This window comes from Miscanthus floridulus, chromosome 9 (genome assembly GCF_019320115.1).
Source record: "Miscanthus floridulus cultivar M001 chromosome 9, ASM1932011v1, whole genome shotgun sequence".
In the NCBI taxonomy this organism is placed as follows: domain Eukaryota; kingdom Viridiplantae; phylum Streptophyta; class Magnoliopsida; order Poales; family Poaceae; genus Miscanthus; species Miscanthus floridulus.
In genome coordinates, this window is record NC_089588.1 from 79,469,284 (window position 1) to 79,487,204 (window position 17,921).

The 17,921-nt window shown below is 42.7% G+C and overlaps 1 protein-coding gene across 1 annotated transcript; it reads right to left on the reverse strand.

The window, feature by feature from the left end:
• Positions 1-1,593: 1,593 nt before the first annotated feature.
• On the reverse strand, positions 1,594-11,650 carry LOC136483835 (replication factor C subunit 1-like). The gene is given in 25 exon segments (XM_066480997.1): positions 1,594-2,040; positions 2,133-2,192; positions 2,686-2,932; positions 3,465-3,557; positions 4,343-4,415; positions 5,542-5,591; positions 5,593-5,667; positions 5,762-5,785; positions 5,787-5,802; positions 5,904-6,085; positions 6,877-6,967; positions 7,062-7,231; positions 7,456-7,509; positions 7,989-8,196; positions 8,276-8,397; positions 8,477-8,665; positions 8,741-8,901; positions 9,392-9,419; positions 9,421-9,544; positions 9,637-9,698; positions 9,784-9,859; positions 10,066-10,133; positions 10,216-10,716; positions 11,315-11,461; positions 11,626-11,650. Coding segments are annotated over 25 exon segments (2,961 nt in total). The 5' UTR covers positions 11,629-11,650; the 3' UTR covers positions 1,594-1,903.
• Positions 11,651-17,921: the final 6,271 nt, after the last annotated feature.

The window sequence follows — 17,921 nt, forward strand, 5'->3', positions numbered from 1 at the left end:
CTTTGGTACACAGGGACAGTCGCGAATAGAAATGGAGTAGGAGTTTTGATTGATAAGAGCCTCAAGAATGGTGTGGTGGGAGTGAGAAGGCAAGGAGATAGGATTATCTTAGTCAAGCTTGTGGTTGGTGATATGGTCTTGAACGTAATTAGTACGTATGCGCCCCAAGTAGGCCTCAACGAGAGTGCTAATAGACAGTTCTAGGAAGACTTAAATGACCTTATTAGAGCTATACCTAGTAGTGAGAAGCTTTTTATAGGAGATCTTAATGGACATGTAGGTACTACAAGCGTAGGTTTCGAGGCAGTTTATAGAGGTTTTGGGTATGGTAGTAGGAATCAAGAGGGGGAGGAAGTTCTGGACTTCGCGGTAGCTTTTGACCTGATGATAGCCAACACTTTCTTTAGAAAGAGAGAATCTCATCTAATGACCTTCAGTAGCGGACAACACTCTAGCTAGATTGACTTTGTCCTTGCAAGAAGAAAGGACAAACGAGCATGCTTGGGTTGCAAGGTGATACCAGGGGAGTGTGTTGTTTTTCAACATAAGCTTTTGGTGATAGACTTTCGTTTTTAGGTGCGTGCCCGTAGGGATAAACAAGTTAAGATTTAAAGAACAAAATGGTGGAAACTGAAAGGAGAGATGTCAGAGGTATTCAGGGAAAGGGTTATCAAAAAGGGCTCTTGAAAGGAAGAAGAAGACATAAACAACATGTGGGAGAAGATGGCAACCAACATTCGGAAGGTGGCCTCTGAGGTGTGTGGAGTAACCAAAGGAAATGGAGGCGAGGCTAAAGATACTTAGTGGTGGAACGAGGAAGTTCAAAGGGCTATTAAGGAGAAGAAAGAATGCTATAGACGCTTGTACCATGACATGAGTGTGGATAACATAGAGAAGTACAAGGTGGCAAAGAAGACTGCAAAGCGAGCTGTAAGTGTGGTAAAGGGTAGAGCGTACGAGGATCTTTACCAACATTTGAGTACGAAGAAAGAAGATAAGGACATGGATAGCTAGGGTTCATGAGAGAAAGACAAGGATCTTTACTGCTGGCTAGTTTGGTGTGAGAAAAATATTGTTTCAGCTTATAATCCACGATCGTATACGAGCAAGCGAACAGACTTTTAAAATGCATATTTATAGACAAGATCAACATGTTAGCACCGCATTTTGGTGACGAGCCATGGTACAATCAATTTGCCACGCAAGCGGATGAACTCAAGTTACGGTCATTTGTCCGACATTTTGGACCTAAATGTGCATTTTTGAAAGTAAGATATGGATGACATCTGGAGCCAAGTTAGACGACTGTCTACATATTTTACTCCTAAGCAAACCACCACGAAGCAATCTTGTTTCTCCTTTCACAATAACAAGTAATGAACTAGGTACTCCGTATTCCCACTTTAGCTGGATTGCTCTCCCCTTCCGTGCCTAATACCTCGGTACTTCACTTCATACATCAAAACTATGTCTACCAACTTGCGTTTATTCATTTTCGTGTCATGCGTTTATTCATCTACCTGATCCAAACCCAAACTGTAAAAAAGATGCTGTGCAAAGGCACAAGACAATACGAAGAAGCACATCATACCGAGATAAAGCCAACGGCCCCGTGGTATTGAGTATTGACAAATTCACAAACCAAACATATACCACATCAAACTCTCGCTTGTCAGCCTGGTAAGTAGCCTAACTGCCTAAATGCAAACAAATTTTGGTAACGAGAGATGGACGGCCCTTGGAGAAAACATGGATGGGAGCAGGTACAGTAGCCTAGTGCCTACAGGTGCCATTGGATGAGCGTATGTACAAGCAAAACTCTGAACCTCGCCCTGCTCCTTATTTACCAAGGGATCCGTCCAAACTAGTCGCCGGCCAAAACTGTGGGCGGCGAATGTCTCAGTTACCTCTTCCTCTTCCCAGCTGAGCCTCCCGCGGCGGCCTTCCCACCTGACCCAGCCGCTCTTGACCTGGCGGCAAGCGCCTTCTTCCCACCGGGGCCATTCCCATTGCTCTTCAGGTCAAGCTGGACTTGAATTCCTGGAAGCAGATGAATTGCCAAAAAAAAGTTAGGCGCAGCGAATTCAGAGGGATGGATAGGCTCGTAGCAAATGCCCAACAAGTATGAGAACCTTTCTTCTTGTCACTTTGCAGGTCCAGCTTCGGTGTAGAGTCGGCAGGAGCAAGTTCATCTGAAGGAAGAAAAAAAGAGTGATTAGAAAGAAAGTCATATGAAAAGAATATTTCATTTTGGATGCAACTTCCAATAGCATCCAACAGACTAAAAACGCTTTACCAACTGTGCTAATGGATGCAGCTTCCAATAGCATCCAACTGACTAAAAACTTCCAATAAAACTGGCTATGCGCCTATACCATATGTTAGCATGGTGTCTTAACGTCAGAAGTACACATATTATTTATTAACCAGTCTATAGTTAGGTGTAGCTATATCACAAGTTCATGTTTCTATGATCTCAATTTGTATTTACTTGAATGATGCTACAAATCTCCATAAAAAATGAGTAATTTCACAATTGCATTAGATGAAGACAGTGTGGCACCACAAAGTTGCCTCAAAACAGATCCATTTTATCCAAATGCCTGACACATTAGTCAAACAAACAGGCATCTACCTGATTTTTTTCTGTTTGTTATATCACTTATATGCGAAAGGGACACGCACCATTATTTTCAGTATCAGAAGAATCATCTTCGTCATCTTCAGCTGATGCTAGTCCATTTTCTTCAGGCAGGCTCTCTTCTACTGGCTCCAAGATTGCCGCCACTCGTTTCTTTAAAGGCTTTTTCATGCCTGGAATATTTATTAGATCTGCTGTTCGAACAACACGAGAACTACTTCCTTGTTTGTATGCCTTTGTCAAGGCACTTTTAACAGCAGGTTGAATCCCATCCATAGGACTTGGATGACCCTACATTATAAAATAAAATTTATTCAGATCCACAATGACAGAGAATGAAGACAAAGGTAAACTATGAAAAACAAGTTTTACTCAGCTAGGGACAATACTGCATAAATGCTTCCAACATGTTAATTCGATAAATGCATTTATCTACAAGTTCTGTAACATATTTGTTGTATTTCAAAGTCACTATAGTTTTGTATCCAATATCCATAAATCACATGATTGCAGATTTCTAAGATATGTACCCATTACACATTTAACGGTTGACATGACGTGGCGACAATGCAAGAAAAATGCACAGGATGAACACAATAGCTGAAGTGCTGAACAGGCTACTGCCTGAACACACTACTCAAAACTATTAAGAATGATAAAAGCCATTCACACAATGGACCATGCAAAATTACCTGCCAAAATGAAAATTCTCAACGCAAACACAAATGCAAATGCAAAAATTATCTGTGACCATTCAAGGATGATCAAGTGAACATGACATTAGACAGAACAAACATCAAACTGATTCTAGGAAATTACCAACCTTAAATTTGGATACTTCCACAATCGTGTCAAAGTCTTCCTGGCTTAAAGAGTATGTATCCATAAACTCTACCACCTTTTGAACAGCTTCATCCTGGATGAATTGAAATATAAAATTCCAGCAGATTGCTCAAATAAAATATTTCTACAAGGGAAATTGTATTTGATATTAATGTATTATAAAATAAGAGCTACAAATACTAGTTATTGACTAAGCAATTCAGCAACTCCATGTTATGGTAGGCTACTAATCAATTCAGCCACAGAACTTCAGGTGTTACACAGATTTTCTGAACAAAAGAACAAAAAAAGAATAATAACTTCTAAGCTATGCATTTCAGAGTTCAGATGATATGTGGTAGGGTGCTTGGACGACTGCAGATGTTGGCATAGAAACTTATCATTTTTCTTGGTGGGAAAAAAAGTTTGACAGGGTTGCTTGTCTCTTTTACAGATAGTGGGGGCATCAAAGTTAGGATTCCTTTAAAGACGTGGGGGAAAAGTATTAGCACTGGTAGACTGGTCCAGGAGTATAGGGGTGGCCTTAACCGTCTCACAATGGCAAACTTCCTCAAGCTACTCAATGAACACGTTGAGGCCTACCTACGCACTTCTTTCCAATATCCTCTACTACTTCTACAGTCTTAATTTCTTACGTTTGCAGTTCTTCATCTGTGGGAATTCTTGAAGCAAAATTTAATTTCATCATTCATCAGTTGTGTGGCATCTCTATTTTCAAGACTACTGAAAAATAGAAAAGTTTGGGACCAATTCCAAACACCTAATAAAGCACTGGGGATTACTATCATCATGAGACCAACAATGATGGATAAATGGAAAGATGGAGCTCATTCATGAGGTAAAAGATGAAAAAACAACCTTTAACATTTTTTTCAGTGGGTCAGTCAGCTCTCTCAAGATAAGAGTAAGATAATCCAACCTCAATGCCTCCCTGCAGTTCTCAAGAATTATAAAACTTAAGACCCACAATAAACAATCACTTAAAAGTCTGGACATCATTCAACTATTCAAAGTTACAACAACAGGAAAAAAATAAACATGCACAAAATTTGTCAGTTCTGACACACCAAAAGTACACAAACCAATGGCTAATTTCTTCAGTTCTAGTTCAGAATAGAAAAATATTTTATCTTCAAGATCTGAACAAGGCATGTTAACTAACGAATTGGTTGCTAGCAACTTAAGAGTTGGCAGCTAGCTTTAATGGGTAGCAAGCAACTAAAAATTGGTAGCTAGCTATCAATTCTGATCACTGTAATGGGTACCCATTTACAAGCCAATTATATCAGAAAAGGAGCATGATACGTCGAGCAATTTAGATTTGGTTCCTACAAAATTCCATGAAAAAAATTAGTGCATAAATATTGTTCTGGCATAGCAATATAGCATAAGTAGAAGGTACCACCAAGGACCTTATCATACATGCTGCTGAATATTGAGGTAGTATTTTGACTATAATAGATCTCTGGGGCTAAGAAACTAGTAAAAAAAAGGCTTAGGATTAAGTTTTGTAGGTTCAAGAAAATGTAAGACCATTGTACCACAATCCTGATGGGTACCAGTACCACTCCTGAACATGGCACTTGGGCTGATGTTCAGGGTATCTATTATTTTTCCTCATAACCCCAAAATTTATGGAAACAAAATTCAGTATGAAATAATCCAGCTTTAGAAAAATATCAAGTTATGTTATTCCTCTTCACTCAAAATGGTACTATGAAACAACTTTTTTTCGCTTTAGAGAGTAATGACACAAAAGTGTGTGGATTGGCTACCAATCATTTAGCTCCAATAAATTGGGTTAGTCAAACCATTTTCCTCTTATGGAATGTAAGTCATATATTTCCCAAAGAAAAATAGCATTCAAAACCATATATAAAACCAGAAAAGATAGCTCAGGTTATATAACAAGTGCAGATTCAGGACATGGCCAGATAAGGAAACAGGTAGCTTCGCTATACCATACTGGCACAATAATGAGTCAGATATGTGACAATAAAAGCACAAGCCACCAAAGAAGGCACAGATAGATCTCAAGGATATGGTAAAGCAACTACCTGTCCAAGTTTGCTTGCTGGGAGGCAAGAATATGACTGTGGACATCTTCCTAGTAGCCTTCTGTTTTTGTTAGTAGTCGAGTACTTACCCAACCATCCACCAAACCTATTAAAATTCCGCTCACCCTGAAATGTATTTGTTACCCAAATTAATTTAGCCAATAAGCAAAAGTAAAATATACTGTACTAAATATAGTGCCAGTTAGGGTTTGAACATTACTGCTTCAAGGATTTCTCTGTTTCCCATGCATCCAAGCGGCACTGTAAAATGTGTAAGGTTAGAAAACCAGGTTGGCAAATTCAAAATAAGGTAATACCAATGCCAACATATAATAAACTATATGACCCTGATCAATACTTACGGTACTATAGATGAAGCAAAACAAGCAGCTTGCGACAACTGCCACTGTCGATATCTTCTTATTTGTACATTAACAAGATCACCGTCCGCTATAGATTCAGCAGCCCGGGCTAGAGCATTCATTCTTTTAACTCCACTTTCATCCTTCCCGATGGTGTTAGGCCGATAATTGATATAATTTTCCTACAATGGGGCACATTTTTAACTGTGAATTTCACAGGAACTTTGATTTCCAAGACATCAGCGATCAGGAGCAGGGAAAAAAAGAGAATGTGTTGATCCATGTATATCATGTAACGGTGAACTCAAACAAATACTCCTCCATTCCAAATTATAAGACGTTTTGGCTTTTCTAGAGACATAGGTTTTGCTATGCATCTAGATATACACTTAGTGTCTAGGTACATAGTAAAATCAATGCATCTAGAAAAGCCAAAACGTCTTATAATTTGGAATGGATGGAGTAGAATTCAACAATACTGGACTACAGTCACAGCAATACAAAAGGTAATAGCAAAAGAAGTCCAAAAGGACACATGTTTAAACAATTATGATACACATTCATATGGCAAACATAAATATATAGCAACAAAAAGACGAAATTCCCTTGAGGATTCACAAAAGACACCATTTAATTCTTATACATGCAAGCATCCCAGCTTTCAAGCAATAAAGAAAGCTGTGAGACACACTACACTAGTATAAAAATAAATAGCTTGTGCACAGTATATTGGAAAGAAATTTGTAGTAGTCACAACTCAATAGAGAAACGTAAGAATTAACATTTATACTTCTTATACATGCGAGCATCCCAGCTTTCAAGCAATAAAGAAAGCTGTGACACACACTACAGTTAGTGTAAAAATAAATAGCTTGTGCACAGTATATTGGAAAGAAATTTTTAGTAGTCACAACTCAATAGAGAAACGTAAGTATTAACATTTATACAAAGGATTTCCATCAGTATTCCAAACCTGGATGATCAAGGGAACTAAATCAGGATCGCTCATTCCAAAATCAATTCTCTCATCCATCCTTAACCTCCCACCATTGAAACCAAAAAGTCTGAAAGTTCAATGAATAACCATGAATAATATAAAGACTGCAGGCATAAATGATGATATTTGACATTGAAGAAATACTACAGAAAGGGCAATACTTGTCAACAGCAGTAAAAGGAGAAATATCTTCATCCTTTGAACTGCTATTAAGTCGCTCCCTTATATCATCGTATTTGACCACTGATTGGGAGAGGCTCATATACTGCAAATGGTTGAGTGCCATGCGAATATCTCCGTGCACTCTTTCAGCAAGCTCTTCCATTGCATTCTAGCATAACAGGAAGAAAAACATATTAGTAACAGAACATGGGAAGTCTACATAACAGAGAATCGGAAAGAGAAAAGAATGTTAGAAGACTATATAGAAATACAAGAGACTACAAGCACTAATTTTATTTTGTTACTAATCTGTTTCTGCTAATTTATATCTCAAAGTTTCCATGTAAGTTTAGAAGCACTGGAGTCCAGGAAGATACAGCATACAGGACATACCTCTTGAGCTTGAATGCCTTCCTTTTTGGCAATTTCCATCAATCTTTTACCCATCTGTCAAGTAAATAAGTTAGAACCAAGAAAGGAAAAGGAACATCCACATCACAGGTAGAAAAATAACAGTTCTCTCTTCTTAACAATCATGCAACTGTATACATCATGTAAGATGAGAAGAATTGCAACAGAAAGAGCATTGTAGTTGTTAGTTTCTATGCAACTTGTGACAGCCAATGGTCAGGGTGTTTTTTTATCAACTAGGTACAAGTGTAAGCAAACAGCGATGTTCAGAAGTTCAGAGTCCACAGTAAGTAGCATCACAACCCTAGTTTACAAACAGTCCATTTTAGACTCAGAAACACATCAAATACAGATCCATTTCCTACATAACATGTAATAGCACCAGGCTAACTACATTGTGCATGCCTAGATACAACAAAAGTAAGTAATGTGGTGCTGGGTTCTTGTAATTCAAGGGAACAGTAGTAATTCTGAAGGTCATTGCCTCACTGGAACTGAACATGGCAAGAAATAACCTGTTGTTTCGTTGGTTTTCTGAAGTTGAGCATCAGGCAGTAATTAACAAGACTCTTCAATTTCTGGCTATAACGGTCATTACAAATGCAGATAATAGGGATCTTGGATATCTTGATGCTAGCAATAAGATCAGCAACACCACCTCTATCTCCAGCAGACATACCGTCAACTTCATCCATGATTAGTACAGCTTTGGGATGTTTTGACCTGTGGAATTGTTGCCCACTTAATATATAATAATCAATGCAAAGTCAAAAAAGTTCATGACTCATGCTGCAACACCAACCGATTGTCACCATAATTCAGAGTCGCGTTGCTGATAAGCTCTTTGATAGAATTTGATGTACTCCCCCCAACACCCTTCTCAATCTTGGAGTCTGCCTTACCACGGCTATCACTCGCATTTACCTATCACAAAAAGTATTGTTTGAATTCTGGCCTGCCAAGTAAAATGAGGAATAAATAGTGCAAAGACTTAAAAAAATACCTCAATGGCCTGCAATCCAAGCATCTGACTAACAACTTTAGCAGTTGTAGTCTTACCAATACCAGGAGGTCCACTCAGCAACACAGCCTTTTTGGCTGCACTGTCAGCTTGTTTCTTTCCCTTACCCTTTTGGCCAGAATGAAGGAATAGTGCATCCCAACTTTTCAACCAATCATGAAGTTGTTTGACCTATATACGAAGTTCATAATAAAGTATCGCTACATATATGAATTAACTAACGTAAACAAAAGCAGAACTACTCACCATTGATTGATTGCCAACTATGTCATTTGGAACTTTTGGCCGATATTTTTCTGTCCATTGCATAGAACCACGGTCAACATTCTTGGGCTTTTGTTTGTCAGTGGAGGCACTTGCAGCATTACTATTTGAAGCAATACTTCTGCCCACAGCACTTGCTTCAGCTGAAGAAAATCAAACATACATATTAACATGAGTTGTACATAATGTAAAGCTACATCAATACAGATTTAAGCCCATTCCTAGACTCAGCCTCTCCCTCTGGCTAAACAGGCCTGCTGTAAAGTTTTCTAGTTTTGCCCTTGATGGGTTTGTTGTACAGCTTTGCTGACTTTTCTATATTTTAATATATTTTCTACCACAGTAGGGGTTTCCCCTACTGTATTCCCCTAAAAAAACATATTAACATGAGAATGCAAAATCAGAAACTAAAAATAAGTGACAGTGAGTTGATTCTCCAGAGGATGCAAGCATAACAACAGGATCAAGTTAATATCCACAATGATAAAGTTGTTAGAAGACACAATGAACAGGAAAGTCATGTCTCAGATAATCAGATCCAAGCAACTATGAGCATGACAAAAGTACGTATTAGGTTATGCTAAGCAAGATCCCACGACATGCTATCCGACTATAGAATCACTTCCAGTCTACCTCGTTTTTCAACTTTAGCTGGAGAGCTCCTTTGTCTGTGATTTCTGAAGCTTTTCAGAACTGTTGTTGCTTTGATGTTTGTCTACAGGAGCCTTTGCAGGTTTTGATTTTCGGATCAAATCAAATAAACCATCTTCAGTCAAGAATGGGACACTGCAAATAAGTGTAAGCACGTATAAAAATAACAAAATAAAACAAATACGCAACATATTGTTTCATGAAAAATAGTAAGTAATAAGTAATACCCCAGATCTTTTGCTTTGTTAGATTTAACTCCACCAAGGTCTTCGTCGGCCAGTAAGTAGCTCTGTGAACAAGCACTCTCAGCAAATTACTAACTACATAAAGGGCAACAATAGTCTCATAAAAAGGTGCCCTACTAATATACATACCGTCTTTTTACTAATGGAGCCAGTCACACGGCCACCATAACGCTTAATTAGATCAGTTGCTTCCTCACGTTCAAGACTGCACATAGAAACAAACTTAAGATGATTTCTAACTCATTGGTCATTGCATGATAATTAAACATATACTACGTACTGAATATTATCAACAACAACAAAGACTTTTAGTCACAAGCAAGTTAGGGAATGCTAGAGCTGAAACCCAACATAAGCCACCACAAAAGGTGAAAAGTAAGAGGAAAATATTAAACATAAAAATTGAAGCACCTGTCAAGGGTACCACTTATGACAAATGTCAGACCAGATAAACAGTCAGGGGCACCCTCTGGGACCTCCTACAATTGTAGAAGATGGAATAGACAGTTCAGCATTGGGTTTTTTAATTTTTCAAAAGTTTGACAATGATATTAGCGTTACCTTTTCTCCTTTGTGAGGAGGATCTTTCCTCTCACCAAAATTCATAAAACCTCTCCCACCTCCTCCTCCTCTACCTCTGCCCCCAGGGGCAGCTCCTGCTCCTCCTCTTCCTCCCCTTCCCCTTCCTCTTCCAGCTCCTTTTGAGGGGGTCTTGGCATCTTCATCCATCCTGTCCTCATCCTCAGCATCATCAACTTGAGCATTAGATTCAACTTTAGCCTTTTTTGAAGGCGGTGGCTTCACTGTAGTTTTCTTCTTCGGAGTTGCCACAAAGTCGTCATCGTCATCTTCTTCATCCTTAGACATTTTCTTTGCTGGCAAAGGCTTGCTGTCCTCCTTGAGTTCATTGTTGCATTTCTGAAGTTTTCTTTTAGCCGCACTCTTGTCAGCACTCTTTCCTGCAGAGGCGTCTGCCATTTCAACATCTGAGTCCTTCTCTGCTTTTGACCCAAAGTACTTGCTTGTCTTCCTTCTAGCAGGAGGATCGTGATCACAGGACGCCTGATTGACCCAAGATACAGCATTAGTAATGTCAGAAACTTGGGCAGCATCAAATATTGTAGCATAATGAAAAATTAGACAAGAACTGCTGTTAGCTTTGACCAAACAAACCAACCAGGTTGATGCTACAACACAATGAACATTTATGGATAAATAGCTCATTTGTTACATTATGTTGTATTGTAGATAGCATAGATGAAATACTGAAGGAAACTCAAGAGCCTAATCAATATTCTAATCTAACTAGTAACAAGTAGGTCCAAACTAAATCTACAGGTACCAGAAAGACTGTAAACGTCCAGAACATCATTATTTAACATTGATGGACAAAAAAAAGGGGTGACAGCCTTAATGAGCACAAGAACTACGGATTACCACAGGGAAATCCCCTATGACCCTAGGGTTGCTGCAAGTAACACATTGACCCAAACTGAATCCACTAAGCCACTCCACGACACCATGCACCACATATTCACACAACTACTTATGTTTGAACAGATCAAACCCGTCTAAAGCACCCATGACCAGTAGGGAACCATAAGAAGTCAACAGTTACAAACAGAGGGCAGAACCAACAGCGACGGGGGCAGCATCCTACCAATGCGGGCGGCGCCGATTTCTTCTCGGGAATGCTGAGCACGGGCTTCTTCTTCTCGGCCGCCGCCCCCGAGGGCTTCGCGGCGGCTCCGGAGGGCGCCGCGCTCTTGTCCTGCGTCTTCATGAACCATTTCCGGATGTCGGACGACTGCGCCCCCAGAAAACAAAGCAAGAACCGATCAGTCGTCGTCAGAGGCCAAGAACAGGAAATCGAATCAAGAACCCCGCTCGCCAAACAAATCTCCGCGGAGGAGGGGGGAATACCAACCGGCGCGCGCAATAGAGAGAGAGAGAGGGCAAGAACGCACTCACCATCTCCGACGCAGCAATGGACGGGGCCCGGGAGACCGAAAAAGCTGGAGATTTTTCCGGATTCTTGGCGCGGTTAGATTGGTGGGGAGAGCTAGGGTTCTAATGGGCGCGGGTGGGCGGTTCTTGCTTCCCACGACCAATCCAACCCTGGCGCGGGGCACTGACACTACCCACCGCCTACCGGAATCGGGAGAGTGGGAAGGGATGGGGAGGAGACGGAGGGGGAACGGGAAGGGGAAGGGAAGGGAAGCGGCGGCGGTGTGCGGCGGAAGACTCACGCTCGCGGGCGCCGCGGAGGTTTTGGGGGAAGAAGGGGGGCCGTGGCGCGCGGTTCTCTCGAGGCTGGCCGCAGGCGGGAGGACCCGCGGTGGAGTGGAAAGTAGTGGAGGCGTGGCACAAAATTGGCTTCGGGAGGAATACGTCGCTTCTACTCGAGATTCTCTGCTGATTTCTACGGCTGGGATTTGACGATAATCTAACCCCGGTTTTTCTTTTTCTTTTTTTTTTAGATAGGGACTGATGTTAACGAATTCACGCCCTAACAACAACTGCATCCTTCAAACTGAGAACCTTTTTACACATATTAATGATCAAAATATTTTACAATTCCACTATAAAGAACCATATTTAAATTTATCAATGCAGATATTAATGATTAAAATTAAACGCAAAATCAAATTTGATCCGGATTTAATAGCATGGCCCATCACACCTCGTCAAATAAAACATCCATAGAACATGCATAGGTCCTCTTTGCAGGAATTGAGCTTATCCAAAACAGTTTTTTGGTGGCTTCCGCTTCACTTTTTTCTTTTTCTTTTCTTTTTTTTTTTGCTTCAGAAGCCATTTTCACGTGTGCTTGTTTGTTAGAGCTGTTTAATTGGAGAAGCCACCACAAAAGCCTACCAAAAGAGGGGAAGGAGACGTGCTAGGGAGGAGGCGCACCCAGAGGAGAAGGAGCCAGGAGTGGAGGCGCCGAGGGGAGGAGCAGTCAAGAGTTATGAGGCACATCACGAGAAGGAGGAGCCACACGAAAGGGTGTGCAAACGATGCCAGCATGGGGAAGACAAGATGGGGTAGATATAGCGCACGAGGGAACGACCAAAGCGATAGTTTGAGGGCATGAAACAAGACCCTTAGGAAAGAAGGCTTGGACATGGAGGCCACTTTTGAGAGCCCTCTAAAATTTGAGTCGAAGTAGGCAGACTCTGTTTTTGGCTCCAAACTTTTCAAAAAATATGTTTGAGGGTCCAAATAGGAAGCCTCCTATCTGTATTTTATGATCTTTAATTGTACTGCAATTTGGGAAGGTGGTTGATACACACCTAGGGTATATATACACCTGCTCCCTCCGTCCTAGAATATAACGCACCACGACTTCTAAATTTACTGAATTATATGGCACTCATACTTGGTGTCCATGCTCAAATTTGACAGAGTTTGTTAAAAAAGAAACCATGATCTAAGGAGAAACTGCTTAATTCGGTTTAATCCATAGGTACATGTGTCGTTCGAGTACTCTCTTACAACAAGGGGGGGGGGGGGGGGGGGGGGGGGGGGGGGGGGGGGGGGGGGGGGTTGCCGCGGCGCGCGGTTCTCTCGAGGCTGGCCGCTGGCGGGAGGACCCGCGGTGGAGTGGGTAGTAGTGGAGGCATGGCACAAAATTGGCTTCTGGAGGAACACTTCGAACAGTGTTTTTATCTCGCCGAATCAGCATAAGCTAGATTTTAGGCCATAATCTAATCCCGGTCGTTGTTGACCACAGGGACTGATGTTAACAAATTCACGTCTTAACAGCAACTGCATCCTTCAAACTGAGAACCTTTTTACACATATTAATGATCAAAATATTTTACAATTCCACTATAAAGAACCATATTTAAATTTATGAATGCAGATATTAATGATCAAAATTAAATGCAAAATCAAAATTGATCCAGATTTAATAGTATGGCCCATCACACCTCACCAAATAAAAACATCCATATCACATGCATAGGTTCTCTTTGCAGGATTTGAGCTTATGCAAAATAGTTTTTGGTGGTTTCCGCTTCACTTTTTTTCTTTTTTTTTTGCTTCAGAAGCCATTTTCACGTGTGCTCGTTTGGTAGAGCTGTTTAATTGGAGAAGCCACCACAAAAGCCTACCAAAAGAGGGGAGGGGACGTGCTAGGGAGGAGGCGCACCCAGAGGAGAAGGAGCCAGGAGTGGAGGCGCCGAGGGGAGGAGCAGTCAAGAGTTATGAGACACATCACAGGAAGGAGGAGCCACACGAAAGGGTGTGCAAACGATGCCAGCATGGGGAAGACAAGATGGGGTAGATATAGCGCACGAGGGAACGACCAAAGCGATAGTTTGAGGGCATGAAACAAGACCCTTAGGAGAGAAGACTTGGACATGGAGGCCACTTTTGAGAGCCCTCTAAAATTTGAGTCGAATAGGCAGACTCTGTTTTTGGCTCCAAACTTTTCAAAAAATATGTTTGAGGGTCCAAATAGGAAGCCTCCTATCTGTATTTTATGATATTTAATTGTACTGCAATTTGGGAAGGTGGTTGATACACACCTAGGGTATATATACACCTGCTCCATTCGTCCTAGAATATAACGCACCACGACTTCTAAAATTTACTGAATTATATGGCACTCATACTTGGTGTCCATGCTCAAATTTGACAGAGTTTGTTAAAAAAGAAACCATGATCTAAGGAGAAACTGCTTAATTCGGTTTAATCCATAGGTACATGTGTCGTTCGAGTACTCTCTTACAACAAGTCCATTACTACATATTAATAGTCTCAAAAGTCATCTTATGCAATACCGCATAGTATTCTTTTTATGATGTGGAAAAGATAGAAGAAAGCGAGAAAAAGAGTGGTTGTTTCATGAAGCAAGCCATGATTTTGGCTATCAACTCACCATCGGGCATCGGCTACCCTTTCAGCTGGTTCTCGGTGCTCTGGCCGGACAGGAACAGGACGCCGCGCTGCAAGAAGCCAGCCATCCGCTATTTAAGCAGCCGGGCTGGATCCCAGATCTGGCCCAGCCACGCGGTTTCGAGCCCGACCTAAAGTTGGATGGATGGATGGGCCAGTTGTCTCAAGGGCCGAGTCAAATGAACGAAGCGAGTCCGGATCTTCTTTGTTTCCGGTCGCTGGGCTCTCTCGGCTGGAAAGCCATCTAGTAGCAACTTCTATAGATGTCCATGTAGCCCGAGGCACGACGGCACGGCACGAAGCCCGCTTTTTTAGCCCGACACGAGCACGGCCCGGCCCGGTGACGTGCGGGCCCGGGCTGGCCCGGCCCGAGGGAGCAGGCCGTGCCTGGGCTGCTGCTTAGGCCCGTGGGCTGTCACGGCATGGCCCGGCCTGCGTCGGTCGGCCCGGCAGCGGCCCGGCCTCACTCCTCCTCCCCTGTCCCCTCCCCGCGGCCCAGCGCTCCTCCTCCCCTCCCCCTCCTCACTCGGTCTGTCGGTCACTCCTCACTCCCCCCTCCTCAGTCCCCCATCGCCCCTAACCCTAACTCCCCCTCCCGACATGACCGTCGCGAGCAGCAGCCTCGCTCCTCTCACCTTTGCCTCGCTCCCTCTCTTCCACACGGCCGCGCCGCATCACCTCTCTCCCTCGCTTCCTCTCCGCGACTTGCCAGCGGGATGCGTCGCTACGGGCTCCTCTCCTCCGTGAGGACATGCCTCGGGACCGAGCGCGGCGTGCTCGAGCTCCACCCCGCCGGCCGCCGACGCCACGAGCTCCTGCTTCCCCGCGGCTCGCTGAATCCCACCTCCACTCCAACCTGCCGAATCCCCTACGTCTGCCTCCTCTATTCGCCAGATCTGGCATCGACGGCGGGTCGGCGACCATCCTCGACCTGCCTCGGGCTCCTCTCCTTCGGTCCCTCCATGAGGTCGCGCCTTGGGTGCGAGCGCGGCGTGCTCGAGCTTCGCCCTGTCGGCCACCGACGCCACGAGCTCCTTCTTCCCCGCGGCTCGCCGAATCCCACCTCCACACCGCCACGAGCTGCTACTCCTCCACATGCCTCCTTTGCGCGGATCCGGCCTCGTTCTCCACAGATCCGGCCTCCACATCGCTCATCTTCCATGGATCCAGCCAAGTCGAGGTGCGGAGAGGTCGGGGATGGAGAGGTCGCGTCGTCCATGGCCTTCCGAAGCAACGACGGCAGCCTGGCGCCCTGGCCTCCCCCCCTCTCTCTCTGTCGGTGTAGTGGGCCTTGGGCCGGCCCGGCACGCTGGATTAGCCGTGCTTCTCGGGCCGGCCCGGCACGAAAAATGGCCCAGCAGGCCGTGCCTGGGGCGTCGGCCAGGCACGAAGCCCATGGCGGCACGGCCCGCGAGGCACGTCATGCCTTGTCGGCCCGACCCCCATCGGGCCGTGCCAGGCCGGGCCGGCCCGTTGGACATCTATAGCAACTTCAAAACTAGTACCCAGTAGCACTTCTTTGCGAAGAAAGTGATCTATTTTTTTTTCTTCTCACACTATAAAATTAGATATTTTGTTTTCTCATTTTTTAGAACCGTAGTTTCATATTGTTATCGTAAAGAGCTTGATTGGTTTGCGGCCAAAATTTGCCATGTCAAGGATTTGGCAAGCCATGATTTTGGCTATTGTTTGGTTTACCACCAAAACTTGCCAACCTCTCACATTTGGCTTGCCAAATCCATGGCAAAGTTTCTACCTAACTTTGGCTTGCCAAATCTATGGCATGGCAAATTTTGGTCACAAACGAATCAAGCCCAAAAAGCCATGAAATATCTTACAAGGTTTTAAACTATTAAAGTGTCTTTTTAAGCTTCTAAAAAATCCAAAAAAAGATAGATTGTGACATGAAAAAACTAAATAAAATACTAGAAGCTTTCAAAATTAGACGTTTCTTTAGGAAAATGGTAAAAATCTACGTAGAATCTAGAATTTTTTAAAACATTCTAATTGATGTCTAAATATGTATAAAACTGTTGGGAGTTTTCAAAACTGTTAATACATTAGTTAGAATTTTCTCGGAATTTTCTAGAATTTTTTATACTCTTTCCATTTTCCTAGAGACAAATAGTTTTTCAAAGCTTCTAGACTTATTTTGATGAGCTCTAATATTTTGATTGGATTTTTTGTTTCCAAATCTACCTCCATATTTTATATTCGATTTTTAGAAGATTAGGGACATTTTCATGGTTTAAAACCCTATTAATGATGTACCGATTTTTTTAACCATAAAAAGGATGAAGTTTCCTTGAAAAGACTTCAAACCAAAGCAGGGGTTAACTTGAACGGTTTTGAGAGTTTGGCTATAAGATGTCTAGTTTTGGAGTTTGATGATAAAAAATATACCGTGGCAATAGCTTTTTCACTGTTACGGAGCAAGAGAGCGCCAATTACCAATGCTTGCTATGCATGATTACCATTACCATTCAATTCTGGTTGGTTAAAATCTATCAATATACAAATAATTACATTGACAGATTATAGTTGACCTGAATAAGGCCATCATGAAAATCCTTTCTTATAACCTTATTATTTGAGACATTATTTTATATACCCTCAGGTTAAAAATATTTGCCACATTTGAACTTTGTATCGATACATATCTTTGGCCACTATTTTTCTTCTAAAATATATCCTAGAAATCCTTCAATTTCCGATATTCTGGAGTATTCTCCAGTGGACTTATACACATATTACTTGCATGTCTCCAAGCTAAATAGTTTCAAGGCTGTCCTGAATGATCGGAGTGTTTTTATGACGAGTACAGAGAATAATAGCCAAATTTTCGCCCCAACGCACATATTCTTATCGACTTGTATTTTTTATCAAAGAGAAGCACGTATCTTTATCGATTATTATATTTTCATCAAAGAGAAGGGATCATTCATAATTAGGTGGAATTGGTGGTTAAGGCATGTACCATCACAAGCATGTGATCTTAGAATTATCAAAAGTGGTAATTTTTGGAATCGAGCGTCCGCCCGCCCGTATGCTTCGGTTGGTGAGACATAATGGCAGCCCACATAACCTCGTCCTATCCGTCGGTCACCGTAGTTTCTAAAAAAAATCGTAGCAGAGCTCGGCCGTGCACCATTCCACTCGCGCAGCTCGCAGCGACCGGCCGAGGCGGTCCACTCGCGCTCGTCTCGGCCGGGACGGAGGCTGCCCAGCTCGCCGTAGTGGGGGCGGAGCTCGCCCCCATGCAACTCACCGTAGCCTAAGCGGAGCTCGCCATGGTTGGGGCGGAACTCGCCCACGCGCAGCTCGCGACGGCAAGCTTGCCGCGGCCTTCTTCACTGGAGTAT